At 40.7% G+C, this 22,993-nt stretch overlaps 1 protein-coding gene across 4 annotated transcripts in view; it reads right to left on the bottom strand.

Moving 5' to 3' along the window:
* MAP7D1 (MAP7 domain containing 1) overlaps positions 1-22,993 on the bottom strand; it is a 216,799-nt gene that overhangs the window by 78,177 nt on the left and 115,629 nt on the right. For all 4 annotated transcript variants that reach the window (XM_053707015.1, XM_053707014.1, XM_053707018.1 and 1 more), the window contains exon 3: positions 16,581-16,649. In XM_053707015.1, coding sequence (XP_053562990.1) covers positions 16,581-16,649 — 69 coding nt within the window. The remainder of the gene's footprint in view (positions 1-16,580; positions 16,650-22,993) is intronic.

Here is a 22,993-nt window from a genome sequence, read left to right as displayed (position 1 = left end):
TAGATGAGAAGCCATCAGATCTATTTCTGGAAGACCCCACATCTGAACAACCTGAGAAAACACATCTGGATGGAGGGACCACTCCCCCAGATGTAAAGTCTAACGGCTGAGATAATCCGCCTTCCAATTGTCTATACCTGGGATATGAACCGCAGAAATTAGACAGGAGCTAGATTACGCCCAAGCAAGTATCCGAGATACTTCTTTCATAGCTTGTGGACTGAGTCCCACCCTGATGATTGACATATGCCACAGTTGTGATATTGTCTGCCTGAAAACAAATGAACGGTTCTCTCTTCAACAGAGGCCAAATCTGAAGAGCCCTGAAAATTGCAAGGAGTTCCAAAATATTGATTGGTAATCTCGCCTCTTGAGATTTCCAAACCCCTTGTGCTGTCAGAGATCCCCAAACAGCTCCCCAACCTGAAAAACTCGCATCTGTTAGGATCACAGTCCAGGTTGGATGAACAAAAGAGGCCCCTTGAACTATACAATGGTGATATAACCACCAAGTCAGAGATAGTCGAACATTGGGATTTAAGGATATTAATTGTGATATCCTTGTATAATCCCTGCACCATTGGTTCAGCATACAAAGCTGAAGAGGTCTTATGTGAAAACGAGCAAAGGGGATTGCGTCCGATGCTGCAGTCATTAGACCTAAAACTTCCATGTACATAGCTACTAAAGGGAATGACTGATACTGAAGGTTCCGACAGGCTGCAACCAATTTAAAATCTCTCTTGTCTGTTAGAGACAGAGTCATGGACACTGAATCTATCTGGAAACCTAAAAAGGTGACCCTTGTCTGAGGAATCAAAGAACTTTTTGGTAAATTGATCCTCCAACCATGTTTTTGAAGAAACAACACTAGTTGATTCATGTGAGGTTCTGCAGAACGTAAAGACTGAGCTAGTACCAAGATATGGTCCAAATAAGGAAGCACTGCAATACCCCGCTCTCTGATTACAGAGAGTAGGGCACGGAGAACCTTTGAAAAGATTCTTGGAGCTGTCGCTAGGCCAAAAGGAAGAGCGACAAATTGGTAATGCTTGTCTAGAAAAGAGAATCTCAGAAACTGATAATGATCTGGATGAATTAAAATATGAAGATATGCCTCCTGTAAGTCTATTGTGGACATATGTCCTTGCTGAACAAAAGGCAGAATAGTCCTTATAGTCACCATTTTGAAAGTTGGTACTCTTACATAACGATTCAAAATTTTCAGACCCAGAACTGGTCTGAATGAATTTTCTTTCTTTGGGACAATGAATAGATTTGAATAAAACCCCAGACCCTGTTCCTGAAACAGAACTGGCATGATTACCCCTGAAAACTCCAGGTCTGAAACACACTTCAGGAAAGCCTGAACCTTTACTGGATTTGCTGGGATGAGTGAGAGAAACAATCTTCTCACAGGAGGTCTTACTCTGAATCCTATTCGGTACCCCTGAGAGACAATACTCAGAATCCATTGATTTTGGACAGAATTTATCTAAACATCCTTGAAAAATCTTAATCTGCCCCCTACCAGCTGAGCTGGAATGAGGGCCGCACCTTCATGCGGACTTGGGGGCTGGTTTTGGTTTCTTAAATGGCTTGGATTTATTCCAATTTGAAGAAGGTTTCCAATTGGAAACAGATTCCTTGGGGGAAGGATTAGGTTTCTGTTCCTTATTTTGTCGAAAGGAACGAAAACGGTTAGAAGCCTTAGAATTACTCTTAGATCTTTTATCCTGAGGCAAAAAAACTTCCCTCCAATGACAGTTGAAATAATTGAATCCAACTGAGAACCAAATAACTTATTACCTTGGAAAGAAAGAGATAGCAATCTGGACTTAGAAGTCATGTCAGCATTCCAAGATTTAAGCCACAAAGCTCTTCTAGCTTAAATAGCTAAAGACATAGATTTAACATCAATTTTGATGATATCAAAAATGGCATCACAAATAAAATGATTAGCATGTTGAAGCAGGTGAACAATGCTAGACAAATCAGAATCCAATTCTTGTTGCGCTAAATTTTCCAACCAAAAAGTTTATGCAGCTGCAACATCAGCCAAAGAAATTGCAGGCCTGAGAAGATGACCCAAATACAAATAGGCTTTCCTTATATAAGATTCAAGTTTCCTATCTAAAGGATCTTTAAAATAATTACTATCTTCCATAGGAATAGTAGTACGTTTAGCAAGAGTAGAGATAGCCCCATCAACTTTGGGGATCTCCAATGTAGCTGCTGGCAAAGGATACAATTTTTTAAACATTGAAGAAGGAATAAAAGAAATACCAGGCCTATTCCATTCCTTAGAAATCATATGAGAAATAGCATCAGGAACTGGAAAAACCTCTGGAGTCACCACAGGAGATTTATAAACATAATTTAAACATTTACCAGTTTTAATATCAAGAGGACTAGTTTCCTCAATATCCAATGTAATCAACACTTCTTTTAACAAAGAACGAATATACTCCATTTTAAATAAATAAGTAGATTTGTCAGTGTCAATATCTGAGGAAGGATCTTCTGAATCAGATAGATCCTCATCAGAGGAGGATAATTCAGTATGTTGTTGGTCATTTGAAATTTCATCAACTTTATGAGAAGTTTTAAAAGACCTCTTACATTTATTAGAAGGCGGGATGGCAGACAAAGCCTTCTGAATAGAATCAGCAATAAATTATTTTAAATTCACAGGTATATCTTGTACATTAGATGTCGAAGGAACAGCAACAGGCAATGTACTATTACTGATGGACACATTATCTGCATGTAAAAGTTTATCATGACAACTATTACAAACACAGCTGGAGACATAATCTCCACAAGTTTACAACAAATGCACTTAGCTTTGGCAGAACTGTTATCAGGCAGCAGGATTCCAACAGTGATTTCTGAGACAGGATCAGATTGAGACATCTTGCCAATGTAAGAGAAAAAAACAACATATAAAGCAAAATTATCAATTTCCTTATATGGCAGTTTCAGGAATGGGAAAAAAATGCAAACCGCATAGCCCTCTGATAGAGAAAAAAGGCAAGAGGCATATAGGACTGGGGTTTTAAATAATGAAAATATTTGGAGGCAAGTATGACGCACAACACAAACAGAAAAAAAAAATTGCCGCTAACAACATCCGGAAATGAAACACTCGCATCATTGAAGACGCAACCTTTTTAAAGGACTCGGCGTCAACTAAGACGCCGGAAGTGACGAATTTGAGTAATGGAACGTAACTTTGCACCAAAAAACATAATTTATGCTTACCTGATAAATTTATTTCTCTTGTAGTGTATTCAGTCCACGGGTCATCCATTACTTATGGGATTATATCTCCATCCCAACAGGAAGTTGCAAGAGGATCACCCAAGCAGAGCTGCTATATAGCTCCTCCCCTCACATGTCATATCCAGTCATTCGACCGAAACAAGACAAGAAAGGAGAAACCATAGGGTGCAGTGGTGACTGGAGTTTTAATTAAAATTTAAATCTGCCTTAAAAGACAGGGCGGGCCGTGGACTGAATACACTACAAGAGAAATAAATTTATCAGGTAAGCATAAATTATGTTTTCTCTTGTTAAGTGTATTCAGTCCACGGGTCATCCATTACTTATGGGATACCAATACCAAAGCTAAAGTACACGGATGATGGGAGGGACAAGGCAGGAACTTAAACGGAAGGAACCACTGCCTGTAGAACCTTTCTCCCAAAAACAGCCTCCGAAGAAGCAAAAGTGTCAAATTTGTAAAATTTTGAAAAAGTGTGAAGTGAAGACCAAGTTGCAGCCTTGCAAATCTGTTCAACAGAGGCTTCATTCTTAAAGGCCCAGGTGGAAGCCACAGCTCTAGTGGAATGAGCTGTAATTCTTTCAGGAGGCTGCTGTCCAGCAGTCTCATAGGCTAAACGTATTATGCTACGAAGCCAAAAGGAGAGAGAGGTTGCCGAAGCTTTTTGACCTCTCCTCTGACCAGAGTACACGACAAACAGGGAAGAAGTTTGACGAAAATCTTTAGTTGCCTGTAAATAGAACTTCAGGGCACGGACTATGTCCAGATTATGCAAAAGTCGTTCCTTCTTTGAAGAAGGATTAGGACATAACAATGGAACAACAATCTCCTGATTGATATTCCTGTTAGAAACTACCTTAGGTAAAAACCCAGGTTTAGTACGCAGAACTACCTTGTCTGAATGGAAAATCAGATAAGGAGAATCACAATGTAAGGCCGATAACTCAGAGACTCTTCGAGCCGAGGAAATAGCCATCAAAAACAGAACTTTCCAAGATAAAAGCTTAATATCAATGGAATGAAGGGGTTCAAACGGGACCCCTTGAAGAACTTTAAGAACCAACTTTAAGCTCCACGGAGGAGCAACAGTCTTAAACACCGGCTTAATCCTAGCCAAAGCCTGACAAAAAACCTGGACGTCTGGAACTTCTGACAGACGTTTGTGTAAGAGAATAGACAGAGCAGAAATCTGTCCCTTTAACGAACTAGCAGATAAACCCTTTTCTAAACCTTCTTGTAGAAAGGACAATATCCTAGGAATCCTAACCTTACTCCATGAGTAACCCTTGGATTCGCACCAATATAAATATTTATGCCATATCTTATGGTAAATTTTCCTGGTAACAGGCTTCCGTGCCTGTATTAAGGTATCAATAACTGACTCAGAGAAGCCACGCTTTGATAGAATCAAGCGTTCAATCTCCATGCAGTCAGCCGCAGAGAAATTAGATTTGGATGTTTGAAAGGACCTTGTATTAGAAGGTCCTGCCTCAGAGGTAGAAACCACGGTGGACAGGACGACATGTCCACTAGGTCTGCATACCAGGTCCTGCGTGGCCACGCAGGCGCTATCAGAATCACCGATGCTCTCTCCTGTTTGATCTTGGCAATCAGTCGAGGAAGCATCGGAAATGGTGGAAACACATAAGCCATGTTGAAGACCCAAGGGGCTGTCAGAGCATCTATCAGCGCCGCTCCCGGGTCCCTGGACCTGGATCCGTAACAAGGAAGCTTGGCGTTCTGGCGAGACGCCATGAGATCCAGATCTGGTTTGCCCCAACGATGAATCAGTTGAGCGAAGACCTCCGGATGAAGTTCCCACTCCCCCGGATGAAAAGTCTGGCGACTTAGAAAATCCGCCTCCCAGTTCTCCACGCCTGGGATGTAGATCGCTGACAGGTAGCAAGAGTGAGACTCTGCCCAGCGAATTATCTTTGAGACTTCCAACATCGCTAGGGAACTCCTGGTTCCCCCTTGATGGTTGATGTAAGCCACAGTCGTGATGTTGTCCGACTGAAATCTGATGAACCTCAGTGTTGCTAACTGAGGCCAAGCTAGAAGAGCATTGAGTATTGCTCTCAACTCCAGAATATTTATTGGGAGGAGTTTCTCCTCCTGAGTCCATAATCCCTGAGCCTTCAGGGAGTTCCAGACTGTGCCCCAACCTAGAAGGCTGGCATCTGTTGTTACAATTGTCCAATCTGGCCTGCGAAAGGTCATACCCTTGGACAGATGGACCCGAGAAAGCCACCAGAGAAGAGAATCTCTGGTCTCTTGGTCCAGATTTAGCAGAGGGGACAAATCTGAGTAATCCCCATTCCACTGACTTAGCATGCATAATTGCAGCGGTCTGAGATGCAGGCGCGCAAATGGCACTATGTCCATTGCCGCTACCATTAAGCCGATTACTTCCATGCACTGAGCCACTGACGGGCGTGGAATGGAATGAAGGACACGGCAAGCATTTAGAAGCTTTGACAACCTGGACTCCGTCAGGTAAATTTTCATCTCTACAGAATCTATAAGAGTCCCCAGAAAGGAGACTCTTGTGAGTGGTGATAGAGAACTCTTTTCCACGTTCATTTTCCACCCATGCGACCTCAGAAATGCCAGAACTATCTCTGTATGAGACTTGGCCATTTGAAAGCTTGACGCCTGTATCAGGATGTCATCTAGATACGGAGCCACCGCTATGCCTCGCGGTCTTAGAACCGCCAGAAGTGAGCCCAGAACCTTTGTAAAGATTCTCGGGGCCGTAGCCAACCCGAAGGGAAGAGCTACAAACTGGTAATGCCTGTCTAGAAAGGCAAATCTTAGGTACCGATAATGATCTTTGTGAATCGGTATATGAAGGTAGGCATCCTTTAAGTCTACCGTGGTCATGTATTGACTCTCTTGGATCATGGGTAGGATGGTTCGAATAGTTTCCATTTTTAATGATGGAACTCTTAGGAATTTGTTTAAGATTTTTAGGTCCAAGATTGGCCTGAAGGTTCCCTCTTTCTTGGGAACCACAAACAGATTTGAGTAAAACCCTCGCCCTTGTTCCGTCCGCGGAACTGGGTGGATCACCCCCATTACTAAGAGGTCTTGCACACAGCGTAGAAATGCCTCTTTCTTTATTTGGTTTGCTGATAACCTTGAAAGATGAAATCTCCCTTGTGGAGGAGATGCTTTGAAGTCCAGAAGATATCCCTGAGATATGATCTCCAACGCCCAGGGATCCTGGACATCTCTTGCCCAAGCCTGGGCGAAGAGAGATAGTCTGCCCCCCACTAGATCCGTTTCTGGATAGGGGGCCCTCTCTTCATGCTGTCTTAGGGGCAGAAGTAGGCTTTCTGGCCTGCTTGCCCTTATTCCAGGGCTGGTTAGCTTTCCAGCCCTGTCTGTAACGAGCAACAGGTCCTTCCTGTTTTGGAGCGGAGGAAGTTGATGCTGCTCCTGCCTTGAAGTTACGAAAGGCACGAAAATTAGACTGTTTGGCCTTTGATTTGGCCCTGTCCTGAGGAAGAGTATGACCCTTACCTCCAGTAATGTCAGCAATAATTTCTTTCAAGCCGGGCCCGAATAAGGTCTGCCCTTTGAAAGGAATATTAAGCAATTTAGATTTAGAAGTCACGTCAGCTGACCAGGATTTAAGCCATAGCGCTCTGCGCGCCTGGATGGCGAATCCGGAGCTCTTAGCCGTTAGTTTGGTTAAATGTACAACGGCATCAGAAACAAATGCATTAGCTAGCTTAAGTGCTTTAAGCTTGGCCATAATCTCATCCAATGGAGCTGTGCGAATGGCCTCTTCCAGAGACTCAAACCAGAATGCCGCAGCAGCAGTGACAGGCGCAATGCATGCAAGGGGCTGTAAGATAAAACCTTGTTGAATAAACATTTTCTTAAGGTAACCTAATTTTTTATCCATTGGATCCGAAAAAGCACAACTATCCTCCACCGGGATAGTGGTACGTTTAGCTAAAGTAGAAACTGCTCCCTCCACCTTAGGGACCGTCTGCCATAAGTCTCGTGTGGTGGCGTCTATTGGGAACATTTTTCTAAATATCGGAGGTGGGGAAAAGGGCACACCGGGTCTATCCCACTCCTTGCTAATAATTTCTGTAAGCCTTTTAGGTATAGGAAAAACGTCAGTACACACCGGTACCGCAAAGTATCTATCCAACCTACATACTTTCTCTGGAATTGCAACCGTGTTACAATCATTCAGAGCCGCTAATACCTCCCCTAGCAATACGCAGAGGTTCTCAAGCTTAAATTTAAAATTAGAAATCTCTGAATCCGGTCTCCCTGGATCAGATCCGTCACCCACAGAATGAAGCTCTCCGTCCTCATGTTCTGCAAATTGTGACGCAGTATCAGACATGGCTCTCGCATCATCAGCGCGCTCTGTCCTTAACCCAGAGCTATCGCGCTTGCCTCTTAATTCAGGCAATTTAGATAATACCTCTGTCATAACAGCAGCCATGTCTTGCAAAGTGATTTGTATGGGCCTCTCTGATGTACTTGGCGCCACAATATCACGCGCCTCCTGAGCGGGAGGCGAAGGTACTGACACGTGAGGAGAGTTAGTCGGCATAACTTCCCCCTCGTTGTCTGGTGATAATTTCTTTACAGATATAGATTGACTTTTATTCAAAGTGACATCAATACATTTAGTACACATATTTCTGTGGGGCTCCACATTGGCCTTCAAACATAGTGAACAAACAGATTCATCTGTGTCAGACATGTTTAAACAGACTCGCAATCAGACTAGCAAGCTTGGAAAATCCTTTCAAATAAATTTACAAGCAATATAAAAAACGCTACTTCGCCTTTAAGAAGCACAAAAAAATTGTCACAGTTGAAATAACAATGAACCAAATCAGTTATAGCAACGAAATTTTCACAGTAAATGTATTAAGTTAGCAAAGTATTGCACCCACTAGCAAATGGATGATTAACCCCTTAATACCCAAAAACGGATAATCAATTTAACAATTAACGTTTTTATCACAGTCAAACACACTGTCACAGGTCTGCTGTGACTGATTACCTCCCTCAAAATGACTTTTGAAGACCCCTGAGCTCTCTAGAGACGTCCTGGATCAAGGAGGAAGAAGCAGGAAGACTGAAACTGAATTTTTACTGCGCAAAAAAGCGCTAAAATAGGCTCCTCCCACTCCTATTACAACAGTGGGAAACCTCAGTTAACCGTTTCTATGTAGAAATAAACAACAGCCATGTGGAAAATCATGCCCCAAAAGATTTATCACCAAAGTACCTCACAAAAAACGAATAACATGCCAGTAAACGTTTTAAACATACACTTTAAAAGTTAGGTAGTGTTATTAATAAGCCTGCTACCAGTCGCTCCTACTGCAGTTAAGGCTTATACAATACTTCAGTATTAACAGTATTTTCTTAGTCAAATTCCATTCCTTAGAAAATTACTTATTGTACATACATTCATCAGCCTGATACCAGTCGCTGCTGCATTTAAGGCTGTACTTACATTACATCGGTATCAGCAGTATTTTCTTAGTCAATTCCATTCCTTAGAAAAATAGTTTACTGCACATACCTTGTTTGCAGGATTCCCCACACGCTATTCCCTTTCTGAAAGTTACCCCACTCCTCAGAATGTGCGAGAACAGCCAGTGGATCTTAGTTACTTCTGCTAAGATCATAGAAAACGCAGGCAGATTCTTCTTCCAAATACTGCCTGAGAACAAACAGCACACTCCGGTGCCATTTAAAATAACAAACTTTTGATTGAAGAAATAAACTAAGTATAAAAAACACCACAGACCTCTCACAACGTCCTATCTAGTTGAGTTGCAAGAGAATGACTGGATATGACATGTGAGGGGAGGAGCTATATAGCAGCTCAGCTTGGGTGATCCTCTTGCAACTTCCTGTTGGGAAGGAGATATAATCCCATAAGTAATGGATGACCCGTGGACTGAATACACTTAACAAGAGAAAATCTCGCGCCAAAAATGACACAATATACTCTGGCATTTTGCTCCCTCGCGCGCCTAATTCTGCCCGCAAATTTTAAAATGACAGTCAATTGAAAAAAAGACTATACCCCAGGTAAGAAATACATTTTTCCTAAAAAAAGCATTTCCCAGATATGAAACTGACAGTCTGCAAAAGGAAATCTACTGAAAACCTGAATCATGGCAAATATAAATCCAATACATATATTTAGAACTTTAACCAAACCAGTACCGAAACGGTTATCAGTAGAGGTAATGAAATATGAGAGTATATCGTCGATCTGAAAAGGGAGGTAGGAGATGAATCTCTACGACCGATAACAATATGAAATGAAATAGATCTCCCGTGAGGAAAACCATTGCATTCAATAGGTGATACTCCCTTCACATCCCTCTGACATTCACTGTACTCTGAGAGGAATTGGGCTTCAAAATGCTGAGGAGCGCATATCAACGTAGAAATCTTAGCACAAACTTACTTCACCACCTCCATAGGAAACAAAGTTTGTAAAACTGAATTGTGGGTGTGGTGAGGGGTGTATTTATAGGCATTTTGAGGTTTGGGAAACTTTGCCCCTCCTGATAGGATTGTATATCCCATACGTCACTAGCTCATGGACTCTTGCCAATTACATGAAAGAAAACCCTTTATTCAGCCATTAAATCTGTAATGGTTGAATAAAGGATTTTTTTCACATTTGAAATTACCAGTACTAAGGAGTACAGCATCTTTTATTTGTTTTATTTTAACATACCCTATTAAAGCAATTTTTAATTTATTTTAGCAGGTGTGTTGTCAGGGGAAAAGAAAAAAAAAGTTTCTTACCAGACAATATCGGTATCACAACTGACTCACATGGGACATAGTGTGCTCCGCCCACTTCCTCCCTCCTCATTCATATGTCTGTGCTCATCATTACACTATGCTCAGCATTACCGTATCTTCACACACCTTCACACCGGTGGCTAATGCATATGAGTGTCCTGCCAAACCTATCAACCATTGTCACCATTGCAAAACCACTCAACTCCGGCGGACTACATTACCCATAAGGCCACAGGGCGCAGCGAATGTTCGGCCGTATTGCGCATGTACGATGTAGCCGACAAGCACCCGATTATAGGGCCCGCACTGCATATTTGAGAGTGAGAGTGTGAGAGTGAGAGTGTGAGAGTGAGAGAGTGAGAGATTACCACGCACGCAATATTGTAAGTTTGGCTTTTTGCGCACGTCAGGTTAGCACGAGAGCAATAACTTTTTACTTTCAACTCTTAATACCAGTGCAACCAGACTAGAAGTTTACTTCTAGCTCAATTAGTGCTAAAGCGAAAACGCTAAATAGCACTCCACTTGTAATCTAGCCCTTAGTGTTTAATGTCCCTTTAATAAAATACTTGAAAACACTGATGAGTAGGTTTATTGTATATCCCTTTAAAGGGACACTAAACACATTGTAATTAAGACTTGTCTGTTGTCTTGCTACAAAACACCATATCAGTCAAGCCTAAACATTTTTTTTACATAAACATCTTGCTTGCTGCAATGGTTTTTCAGTAGGCAAACTCTACCCACCACTTGCCTCATTTGTAGGAGCCAATCTACGCTTGAGTCTGCAACGGACAAGGCTAACCAGTTGTATTGTTAATATAAAATGCATTGTTTTTCAGTTCTTATCTGTTAAAGCCAATTAGGGAAAGATGTATCACAGGGTTTCCCTTGATAAATCTGCAGTGTGCTTATTCAGTTCTGAGAAAAAAAGTCACAATTTTAATGCTAACTTACATGAAAAGGAGACAAAATAAATACATATTGTTTTATTATGGATAAATAAATGTTTTATAGTAAAGTCCCTTTAAATAATTTGTTTTAATTATGTCTAGTTAAAACAACTTTGCAATATACATTCATTATTTTGTTCTCTTTTCATGCAATTTACTCTTAAAATAGTTTTTTGTTTTTAAAATTTAACTGAGTTTCTATATAAATGTGTGCCACCATGTTTGAAATTAAGTTGCCCCTTATCTGTTTCCCCTGCTGAAGTAACTTAGGAGACAGATATAAAACAGGCAATGAAAGACTAGACCGTTACACTTATATAATTGTAAAATCCATCTACATATTATTCTAAGGCTAATCTTCATCTTGACTACACCATTATGATTAGTGTGTATTTACGGTTTAATATCCCTGTAATAGTGGCCCATTAGGACTAGCTGTAGATAAGTTTGTGCACTGCCATTCTTCCGCTTTTATCCAGATCCAAAAATCTGCAACATTTTGCACCACACCCCGGATTTGTCTTTAAAGGGACCTAAACACCTTGAGGTTTGTATATAAAATGTTTATTTATGCGTAATGAAACAACTTCGCAATATATTTTCATTATTTATATTGTCCCCTTTTCATGTAATCTAGCTCTAAAAAAAATTAAGCACTCTCTAATACAACTTGAAATGCACATGCTGACTTTTCAAGTTCAGCTCTGCTACATATCTGTCTCTGATTGGCTTTAACCCCTTAAGGACCACAGCACTTTTCCATTTTCTGTCCGTTTGGGACCAAGGCTATTTTTACATTTCTGCAGTGTTTGTGTTTAGCTGTAATTTTCCTCTTACTCATTTACTGTACCCACACATATTATATACCGTTTTTCTCGCCATTAAATGGACTTTCTAAAGATACCATTATTTTCATCATATCTTATAATTTACTATAAAAAAATTATAAAATATTAGGAAAAAATGGAAAAAAAACACACTTTTTCTAACTTTGAACCCCAAAATCTGTTACACATCTACAACCACCAAAAAACACCCATGCTAAATAGTTTCTAAATTTTGTCCTGAGTTTAGAAATACCCAATGTTTACATGTTCTTTGCTTTTTTTTTGCAAGTTATAGGGAAATAAATACAAGTAGCACTTTGCTATTTCCAAACCACTTTTTTTCAAAATTAGCGCTAGTTACATTGGGACACTGATATCTTTCAGGAATACCTGAATATCCCTTGACATGTATATATTTTTTTTTAGAAGACATCCCAAAGTATTCATCTAGGCCAATTTTAGTATATTTCATGCAACCATCTCGCTACCAAATGCGATCAAATAAAAAAAATTGTTCACTTTTTCACAAATTGTTTCACAAACTTTAGGTTTCTCACTGAAATTATTTACAAACAACTTGTGCAATTATGGCATAAATTGTTGTAAATGCTTCTCTGGGATCCCCTTTGTTCAGAAAAAGCAGACATATATGGCTTTGGCATTGCTTTTTGGTATTTAGAAGCCCGCTAAATGCCACTGCGCACCACACGTGTATTATGCCCAGCATTGAAGGGGTTAATTAGGGAGCTTGTAGGGAGCTTGTAGGGTTAATTTTAGCTTTAGTATAATGTAGTAGACAACCCAAAGTATTGATCTAGGTCCATTTTGGTATATTTCATGCCACCATTTCACCGCCAAATGCGAACAAATAAAAAAAAGCGTTACATTTTTCACAATTTTAGGTTTCTCACTGAAATTATTTACAAACAGCTTGTGCAATTATGGCATAAATTGATGTAAAAGCTTCTCTGGGATCCCCTTTGTTCAGAAATAGCAGACATATATGGCTTTGGCTTTGCTTTTTGGTAATTAGAAGGCAGCTAAATGCCGTTGCGCACCACACGTGTATAATGCCCAGCATTGAAGGGGTTAATTAGGGAGCTTGTAGGGAGCTTGTAGGGTTAATTTTAGCTTAAGTGTAGGTATCAACCTCCCATATGACACATCACACCCCCTGATCCCTCCCAAACAGCTCTCTTCCCTCCCCCACCCCACAATTGTCCCCGCCATCTTAAGTACTGGCAGTAAGTCTGCCAGTACTAAAATAAGAGTTTTTTGGGGATTTAAAAAAAATAAATAATAATAATTCTGCTCTGTAGGATCCCCCCTTAGCCCCCAACCTCCCTGATCCCCCCCAAACAGCTCTCTAACCCCCCTCTCTGCCTTATTATGCGCCATATTGGGTACTGGCAGCTGTCTGCCAGTACCCAGTTTGAAATCAAATGTTTTTCTATCAATTTTTTTATTTTATTATTTTAAAACTACTATTTTCTGTAGTGTAGCTGCCCCCCCTCAACCCCCAACCTCCCACCCTCCCAGATCGTTAGAATTTATAATGTTCAACTTCCCACCCTCTCTCCCACCAAGTACCACCTTACTTGTTCCATAGTGTAGGGTTCCCACTCCCGCGCGCGCACCCGCGCACGCGCGCACGCGCGCACCCGCGATCACGTGCACACGCGCGCACGCGCGCACTCGATCCCGCCCCCCTTCCCACCGATGGCCACCCACCCGCCTCCCTGGATCAGCTCCCACCCACCAACGAACATAGCCATTGATGGCCGATGCAGAGAGGGCCACAGGGTGGCTCTCTCTGCATCGGACGGCTAAAAAATGTTATAGCAGGATGCCTCAATATCGAGGCATCACTGCTATAACATGAAAGCAGTTGGAAGTGATCAGGATCGCTTCCACTGCTTTCAAAGACCAACGACGTACGGGGTACGTCCTTGGTCATTAACTGCATTTTTTTGCAGGACGTACCCCATACGTCGTTGGTCGTTAAGGGGTTAAATAAAAACAACTGCAAATAAATGCATTTCACACTAACCTTATTAAAGTGGCTAGCTTTGTAGTCTGTGGAATAAAGCCCTGATTAGCTCCTCCAAATAAAGCAAATGGTGGGTTTGGCTATTGATAAATAAAGGTTTTAAAAACGTTAAAAGGGACAGTCAACACCAAAATTGTTAATGTTTAAAAATATATATAATGCCTTAACTATCCATTCCCCAGCTTTGAACAACCAACATTGTTATATTAATATACTTTATAACCTTTAAACCTCTAAATTTCTGTCTGTTTCTAAGTCACTATAGACAGCCTCTTATCACATGCTTTTTTATTAGCTTTTCACAACAGGAGACTGCTAGTTCATGTGTACCATATAGATAACATTGTGCTCACGCCCATGAGTTGTGGATCACACTGCACTAATTGGCTAAAATGCAAGTCAATAGATAATAAATAAAAAGTCATGTGATCAGGGGGCTGTCAGAAGATGCTTAGATACAAGGTAACCACAGAAGTAAAAAGTATATTAATATAACTGTTACTTATGCAAAACTGGGGAATGGGTAATAAAGGGATAATCTATCTTTTTAAACAATAGAAATTTTGGAGTAGACTGTCCCTTTAAGACTTGGCTGATATGTTATTCTTTAGCAGCAAAACAGAAATGCCCTGTAATTACAAGGTGTTTACTGTCCGTTTAAGTATTTTTACGGTGTGTGGCACAAATTTGACAGCAAAAGCAAGCAAATAAATACATATCCATCAATGGTTTTTAATTTTCATTATTTAAATTATATTAATTTATGAGGAATTTAATTTTGAATGCAATTTTGAATTAACAATGCTATAGGCTTGATAAACAAGAGAAAGACTGACTTTCATTTAACGAAGCTGCGTGTAAAGTTAGGAATCTAAACGACATTTGTTTGATCAGATTCCTGCAGCTGCAGTCGCACAACAACAGTAAATTCTACTTCTGACATTGGAAACTGCAGAGGGCAGTCTAAAAAAAAGTCTGCACTGGCTTTGGATCGATGTTGATGCCGGAGATTTGGAAGAAAATAAAACAAAACAAAAAAAACTTTATTGATCAATATCCGTAATCCTGCAGTTGTACAAGGCTTGTACGGCTGCCACAGATGTAGGCGCATCCCATCCAATTATTAAAGAGCATCTTTATGGACAAGATAATAAAATAAATACAGAATGAAACTTGAAATCTAAAGACTAAGTTGCTCCAATAAACAAAAAAAACCTTTGCAACATCTTAAAACATCATCATTGTGTAAGTGGCAGAGTTAAAAAAAAAAAAAAAAAAAAAAAAAAAAAGAGCATACGAGATCAAGAGTGTGATAAACAGCACAAGAGAGAGCTTAAAGGGACAGTTCACCATAAAATAGTTTTTCCCAAAATGTGTTCCCCGTGACTTGTTCTACCAGATGAAGCGAATAAAATGTATGAGAAATTGCTCATTTATGCTCCCTTTTGCAAAAAAACACACAAAAACAGCTGGATTTGTTAACCCTTATCGTGCCGGGGTTAACGTGTCTACATTGGAACAAATGATCACGAGATTCCAATGATGAGATCGCGTCAGGGGGCATCCCTATGATGCTAGGCACGCCCTCCAGACCGCGATCCCATCAGAGAAGCGCCAGTGGCTTCAGGAAAGCCAAGCAGTTAAGACATTGTATTCTGTCCTTCGGCGCTAAAGCCCAGCAAAATTCGGACGGAATACAACGTCCTAACAGCGTTAAAAGGTTAAGGGGATAAAGAGAGCTGCAGATACAGAAGGAAAAGCAATAGAATAGTGAGTAGTAACCATGGTACTGTAATTGTACTCAGCAGCAGTTTAAAGGGACAGTATACTTGAAATGTTTTAATGTTTAAAAAGAGAGATAATCCTTATATTACCCATTCCCCAATTTGCATAACCAACACAGTTATATTAATACACTTTTTACCTCTGTGATTTCCTTGTATCTAAGCCTCTGCAGACTGCCCCCTTATCTCAGTTCTTTTGGCAGACTTGCATTTTAGCCAATCAGTGCCCTCTCATAAGTAACTTGACAGGTGTTATCACAATGTTATATATATGGCACATATGAACTAGCAGTGTCTACCTGTGAAAAACTGTGAAAATTCACAGAGATAAGAGGCGGCCTTCAACGGTTTAGAAATCAGGTTGAGCCTACTCATGTTTAGCTTTCAGCAAAGAATACCAAGAGAACAAAGCAAATTTGATGATAAAAGTAAATTGGAAAGTTGTTTAAAATTGCATGCCCTATCTGAATCATGAAAGTTTCATTTTCACTAGACTGTCCCTTTAATGTACCTTTAAATGGTCCTTCCTTCAGTACAAGCAGGCTCAGTAATATTATATTTAATATTTTACAAGCAATACAGAGGGATGAAAGTTATCAGGTTAACTAAGGAATGTGCTAAGCAGACATGGGGTGATATGCTTTCTGCTGGCATGCATCCTCTGCCATCTCTAGAAGACGTAAAATATTTATGTTGTGCAGCGTCCGTGGCCAATTAAATATTCATGCACAAGAGCTGAGCTTTCCAGCAAGATAATTATTCAGGGGCATCCATAATACCTTGGTTATCAGAAATTCTAGCAAAGAAATGTGCTCTTCAAACAGAATGTCAGTTGCACTAATTAAGTCAAAGGCATAAACTCACCCAGATATTTAGCTCGTTCTTCTCGCCTTTCTTTCGCCTGTTTCTGTCTCTGTTCTGCTTTCTGAGTGTCTGGGAGAAAATAATACAAAGAATTCATATCAATATTGCAAATATCTATTTCTGTGCAAAGCAAGACAGCTGGTAATAGACCAGTCACATGACAGCGGTGTTTTCACCTGTAACATTCACAACCATCATTTTAACAGATGGTCACCTAGAGAACAGGAGTCTAAAGGGACATAAAGCACCTTGTAATTACAAGACTTGCCTGTTGCCTAACAATACATTAACATATCATCCAAGTGTAAACATTTTCAGAACAAATCAACATTTATTTTTACCATATATAGTGTTCTCTACAGACATATTTTGGAAGTCAGTTGGCATTATTAAGTAGTCAGGTGGCATTAGGAAGTAGCCGGGTGGGGGAAGTGTAATATTTTCTAATATTATATAATTTTCTGCTATCCAAAGCACAAATTAATTGCATAATTTAACATCAATATTTATTGCTCAAATTATCATTAAATACAATTAACATTTTTAATATTAGATCATTTTAGCTTAATATCAGCTAAAATTTTAGTCGGCTGGTCAGTAAAATCAGCCGGCTGGTGGTCCCGGGGAGAACACACACATATTATATAATAGTAGCTTAGTAAGCATGGCATCCAATTAGGAAGCATACCGCCTGCACACACTTAAATTACATGCATACAAACGTTAAGGCCATTATAGAGGTATAAATACATGCTCTAATTAGTTAAAGCAAATAATTGTATCACTAGTAATGCTTTTAAGAGCCTGTAAAACTATTTAGGAGCCAGACAGTGGTATTTGTATATTGATATATGGAGAATAACTCAAAAAGCTAGGAGCCAGGGGAAAAATTCTAGGAGCCAGTGGTTCCCTGGCACCTGGGTTGGTCGAGCCCTCCCACAGAGCACTGCTTGTTCCGAGCAGAAACTGCCACTGATCCAATCAGCAGCTCTAGTAGACCCAGTTGTACAACTCAGCAGCAGTTTCCGCCCAGCACTAGCAGTTCTTTGCAGAGCCCGAGTGATAATTTAACTACATTTTTATCCAATTTGTGTGGAGTTGCAGCTTCTCTAGTGATAAAATCACATGCTCTAACTAATTAGAGTACGGTTTCTCAACCGCGGTCCTCAAGTACCCCCAACAGGCCAGGTTTTCATTATAGCTGAACCAGTGCACAGGTGAAATAATCAGTTAATGGGTGAGAGCAGGTTAATAATCATGGTTACTGATCAGCCGATTATTTCACCTGTGCTTTAGTTCAGCTATAATGAAAACCTTGAAGACCGCGGTTGAGAAACACTGAATTAGAGCATGCAATTGTATCACTATAATGACCATTGAAGTTCTTTTACCTTTTAGAAATAACAATTGTTTAAAAAGGGATTTTATTTTTTTATAAACCTAAGATATATTACCATAGAGAAATTAATAGGAAACTAAACTCTTTTGAATACGTTAATAAATGTAGAGACTATTCGTCAAACTAATTGTTTTGGCACAACTTTACGACTCTGATTTTTAGTTTTAATAAGATCTTTTGACATATCCGTACAATGGCTCATTAGTCATTTCATGTTTAGTAGCTTGTTCTCTTTGTTGTTTCTTCAAGTCTACTTGTGTTTTTCACAAAAACCTACTGCCTACCAAACACCCGCCCCAAGCAATGTTAGCTTAGAACCTTCTTACTACAGGAGGCTAATGACATATGGAGGGAGTTATACCCCCCCTAGACAACCAGAGATTATTAATATGTAATTCCATTAATAAATAAAACAAATGGAAGTATATGAAGACAATATACTCCATAAAAATCTGCTGCCCCCCTCCAAACCCCGCTGTCATAACCTAGCACCAACATACACCATTGGTCCCAAGATTTGACAACCCTTAAGTACAAGGCAACCCTTGGCTCCTGTTTTTTGGGTTATTCTACAAATTTAGAAACTTCCTTTTCAGCGACAATCCTTGTATTATCCATCATGTCCCATATAAAGGGGCCCACTAGGGCAAAGAAACCAAGCAACTCTACTACTAATTTAATAGACAAAAGATAACTTTTAGAAGCCAGACATTACAAGCTTTTATATATATTTAACAAGACATGTAAGTCAAAATAACAATTTTCTTATTCAAATAAAGTGTCTAATAAAAAAAAAAAAAAAATGTTTTACTTCTTTTAGCTTTCTCTTTCTGTTCATTGTTTAAAGGGACAGTCTAGGCCGAAATAAACTTTCATGATTCAGATAGAGCATGTAATTTTAAACAATTTTCCAATTTACTTTTATCACCAATTTTGCTTTGTTCTCTTGGTATTCTTAGTTGAAAGCTTAACCTAGGAGGTTCATATGCTAATTTCTTAGACCTTGAAGCCCACCTCTTTTCAGATTGCATTTTAACAGTTTTTCACCACTAGAGGGTGTTAGTTCACGCATTTCATAGAGATAACACTGTGCTCATGCACGTGAAGTTATCTGGGAGCAGGCACTGATTGGCTAGACTGCAAGTCTGTCAAAAGAACTGAAATAAGGGGCAGTCTGCAGAGGCTTAGATACAAGATAATCACAGAGGTTAAAAGTATATTATTATAACTGTGTTGGTTATGCAAAACTGGGGAATGGGTAATAAAGGGATTATCTATCTTTTAAAACAATAAAAATTCTGGTGTAGACTGTCCCTTTAAACCTCCCTTTCCATGAGAACATATTGAGTTGCCATACAGTGCTCAAGACACGTGCACTCTTCTGAGGCTACCTCAGTATGATTCATGAAAAGGGCCTATGTTTCAACAAAGGAGACAGTGAGAAAAAAAAAGGTAAATTTGATAATAAACATACATTGGAAAGGATTTTTTTAAATTGTTCTCTCTATCTGAATCAGGAAAACATAATTTATGCTTACCTGATAAATTCCTTTCTTCTGTTGTGTGATCAGTCCACGGGTCATCATTACTTCTGGGATATAACTCCTCCCCAACAGGAAATGCAAGAGGATTCACCCAGCAGAGCTGCATATAGCTCCTCCCCTCTACGTCACACCCAGTCATTCGACCAAGAATCAACGAGAAAGGAGAAACCAAGGGTGAAGTGGTGACTGGAGTATAATTTAAAAAATATTTACCTGCCTTAAAACAGGGCGGGCCGTGGACTGATCACACAACAGAAGAAAGGAATTTATCAGGTAAGCATAAATTATGTTTTCTTCTGTTATGTGTGATCAGTCCACGGGTCATCATTACTTCTGGGATACCAATACCAAAGCAAAAGTACACGGATGACGGGAGGGATAGGTAGGCTCATTATACAGAAGGAACCACTGCCTGAAGAACCTTTCTCCCAAAAATAGCCTCCGAAGAAGCAAAAGTGTCAAATTTGTAAAATTTGGAAAAAGTATGAAGCGAAGACCAAGTTGCAGCCTTGCAAATCTGTTCAACAGAGGCCTCATTCTTAAAGGCCCAAGTGGAAGCCACAGCTCTAGTAGAATGAGCTGTAATTCTTTCAGGAGGCTGCTGTCCAGCAGTCTCATAAGCTAAACGAATTATGCTACGAAGCCAGAAGGAGAGAGAGGTAGCCGAAGCCTTATGACCTCTCCTCTGACCAGAGTACACGACAAACAGAGAAGACGTTTGTCGAAAATCCTTAGTTGCCTGCAAGTAGAACTTAAGGGCACGAACTACATCCAGATTGTGTAGAAGACGTTCCTTCTTTGAAGAAGGATTTGGACACAAGGATGGAACAACAATCTCTTGATTGATATTCCTGGTAGTGACTACCTTAGGTAAGAACCCAGGTTTAGTACGCAGAACTACCTTGTCTGAGTGAAAAATCAGATAAGGAGAATCACAATGTAAGGCTGATAACTCAGAGACTCTTCGAGCCGAGGAAATAGCCATTAAAAACAGAACTTTCCAAGATAACAATTTTATATCAATGGAATGAAGGGGTTCAAACGGAACTCCCTGTAAAACATTAAGAACTAAGTTTAAACTCCATGGTGGAGCAACAGTTTTAAACACAGGCTTGATCCTAGCTAAAGCCTGACAAAAAGCCTGGACGTCTGGATTTTCTGACAGACGCCTGTGTAACAAGATGGACAGAGCTGAAATCTGTCCCTTTAATGAGCTAGCCGATAAACCCTTTTCTAAACCTTCTTGTAGAAAGGATAATATCCTAGGAATCCTAACCTTACTCCAGGAGTAACCTTTGGATTCGCACCAATATAGGTATTTACGCCATATCTTATGGTAAATCCTTCTGGTAACAGGTTTCCTAGCCTGTATCAGGGTGTTAATAACCGACTCAGAAAAACCACGTTTTGATAAGATCAAGCGTTCAATTTCCAAGCAGTCAGCTTCAGAGAAGTTAGATTTTGATGTTTGAATGGACCCTGTATCAGAAGGTCCTGCCTTAGAGGTAGAGACCAAGGCGGACAGGATGACATGTCCACTAGATCTGCATACCAAGTCCTGCGCGGCCACGCAGGCGCTATTAGAATCACTGATGCTCTTTCCTGTTTGATTTTGGCAATCAATCGAGGAAGCAGCGGGAAGGGTGGAAACACATAAGCCATCCCGAAGTTCCAAGGTGCTGTCAAAGCATCTATCAGAACCGCTCCCGGATCCCTGGATCTGGACCCGTAGCGAGGAAGTTTGGCGTTCTGGCGAGACGCCATGAGATCTACCTCTGGTTTGCCCCAACGTCGAAGAATTTGGGCAAAGACCTCCGGATGAAGTTCCCACTCCCCCGGATGAAAAGTCTGGCGACTCAAGAAATCCGCCTCCCAGTTCTCCACTCCCGGGATGTGGATTGCTGACAGATGGCAAGAGTGAGACTCTGCCCAGCGAATTATTTTTGATACTTCCATCATTGCTAGGGAGCTTCTTGTCCCTCCTTGATGGTTGATGTAAGCTACAGTCGTGATGTTGTCCGACTGAAACCTGATGAACCCCCGAGTTTTTAACTGGGGCCAAGCCAGAAGGGCATGGAGAACCGCTCTCAATTCCAGAATGTTTATTGGCAGGAGACTTTCCTCCTGATTCCATTGTCCCTGAGCCTTCAGAGAATTCCAGACAGCGCCCCAACCTAGAAGGCTGGCGTCTGTTGTTACAATTGTCCAGTCCGGCCTGCTGAAACGGCATCCCCCTGGACAGATGTGGCCGAGAAAGCCACCATAGAAGAGAGTTTCTGGTCTCTTGATCCAGATTCAGAGTAGGGGACAAGTCTGAGTAATCCCCATTCCACTGACTCAGCATGCACAATTGCAGCGGTCTGAGATGTAGGCGTGCAAAGGGAACTATGTCCATTGCTGCTACCATTAAGCCGATCACCTCCATGCATTGAGCTACTGACGGGAGTTGAATGGAATGGAGGACACGGCATGCATTTAGAAGCTTTGTTAACCTGTTTTCTGTCAGGTAAATCTTCATTTCTACAGAATCTATAAGAGTCCCCAAGAATGGAACTCTTGTGAGAGGAAAAAGAGAACTCTTCTTTTCGTTCACTTTCCATCCATGCGACCTTAGAAATGCCAGAACTAACTCTGTATGAGACTTGGCAGTTTGAAAGCTTGAAGCTTGTATCAGAATGTCGTCTAGGTACGGAGCTACCGAAATTCCTCGCGGTCTTAGTACCGACAGAAGGGCACCCAGAACCTTTGTGAAGATTCTTGGAGCCGTAGCCAGTCCGAATGGAAGAGCTACAAACTGGTAATGCCTGTCTAAGAAGGCAAACCTTAGATACCGGTAATGATCTTTGTGAATCGGTATGTGAAGGTAAGCATCCTTTAAATCCACTGTGGTCATGTACTGACCCTTTTGGATCATGGGTAAGATTGTCCGAATAGTTTCCATTTTGAACGATGGAACTCTTAGGAATTTGTTTAGGATCTTTAAATCCAAGATTGGCCTGAAAGTTCCCTCTTTTTTGGGAACCACAAACAGGTTTGAGTAAAACCCTTGTCCTTGTTCCGACCGCGGAACCGGATGGATCACTCCCATTAATAACAGATCTTGTATACAGCGTAGAAACGCGTCTTTCTTTATCTGGTTTGTTGACAACCTTGACAGATGAAATCTCCCTCTTGGGGGAGAGAATTTGAAGTCTAGAAGGTATCCCTGAGATATGATCTCTAGCGCCCAGGGATCCTGGACATCTCTTGCCCAAGCTTGGGCGAAGAGAGAGAGTCTGCCCCCCACTAGATCCGGTCCCGGATCGGGGGCCCTCGGTTCATGCTGTCTTTGGGGCAGCAGCAGGTTTCCTGGTCTGCTTGCCCTTGTTCCAGGACTGGTTAGGTTTCCAGCCTTGTCTGTAACGAGCAACAGCTCCTTCCTGTTTTGGTGCAGTGGAAGTTGATGCTGCTCCTGCTTTGAAATTCCGAAA

The sequence above is a fragment of the Bombina bombina genome, chromosome 3, assembly GCF_027579735.1.
Source record: "Bombina bombina isolate aBomBom1 chromosome 3, aBomBom1.pri, whole genome shotgun sequence".
In the NCBI taxonomy this organism is placed as follows: Eukaryota; Metazoa; Chordata; class Amphibia; order Anura; family Bombinatoridae; genus Bombina; species Bombina bombina.
This window is presented reverse-complemented; position numbering and strand designations above follow the sequence as displayed.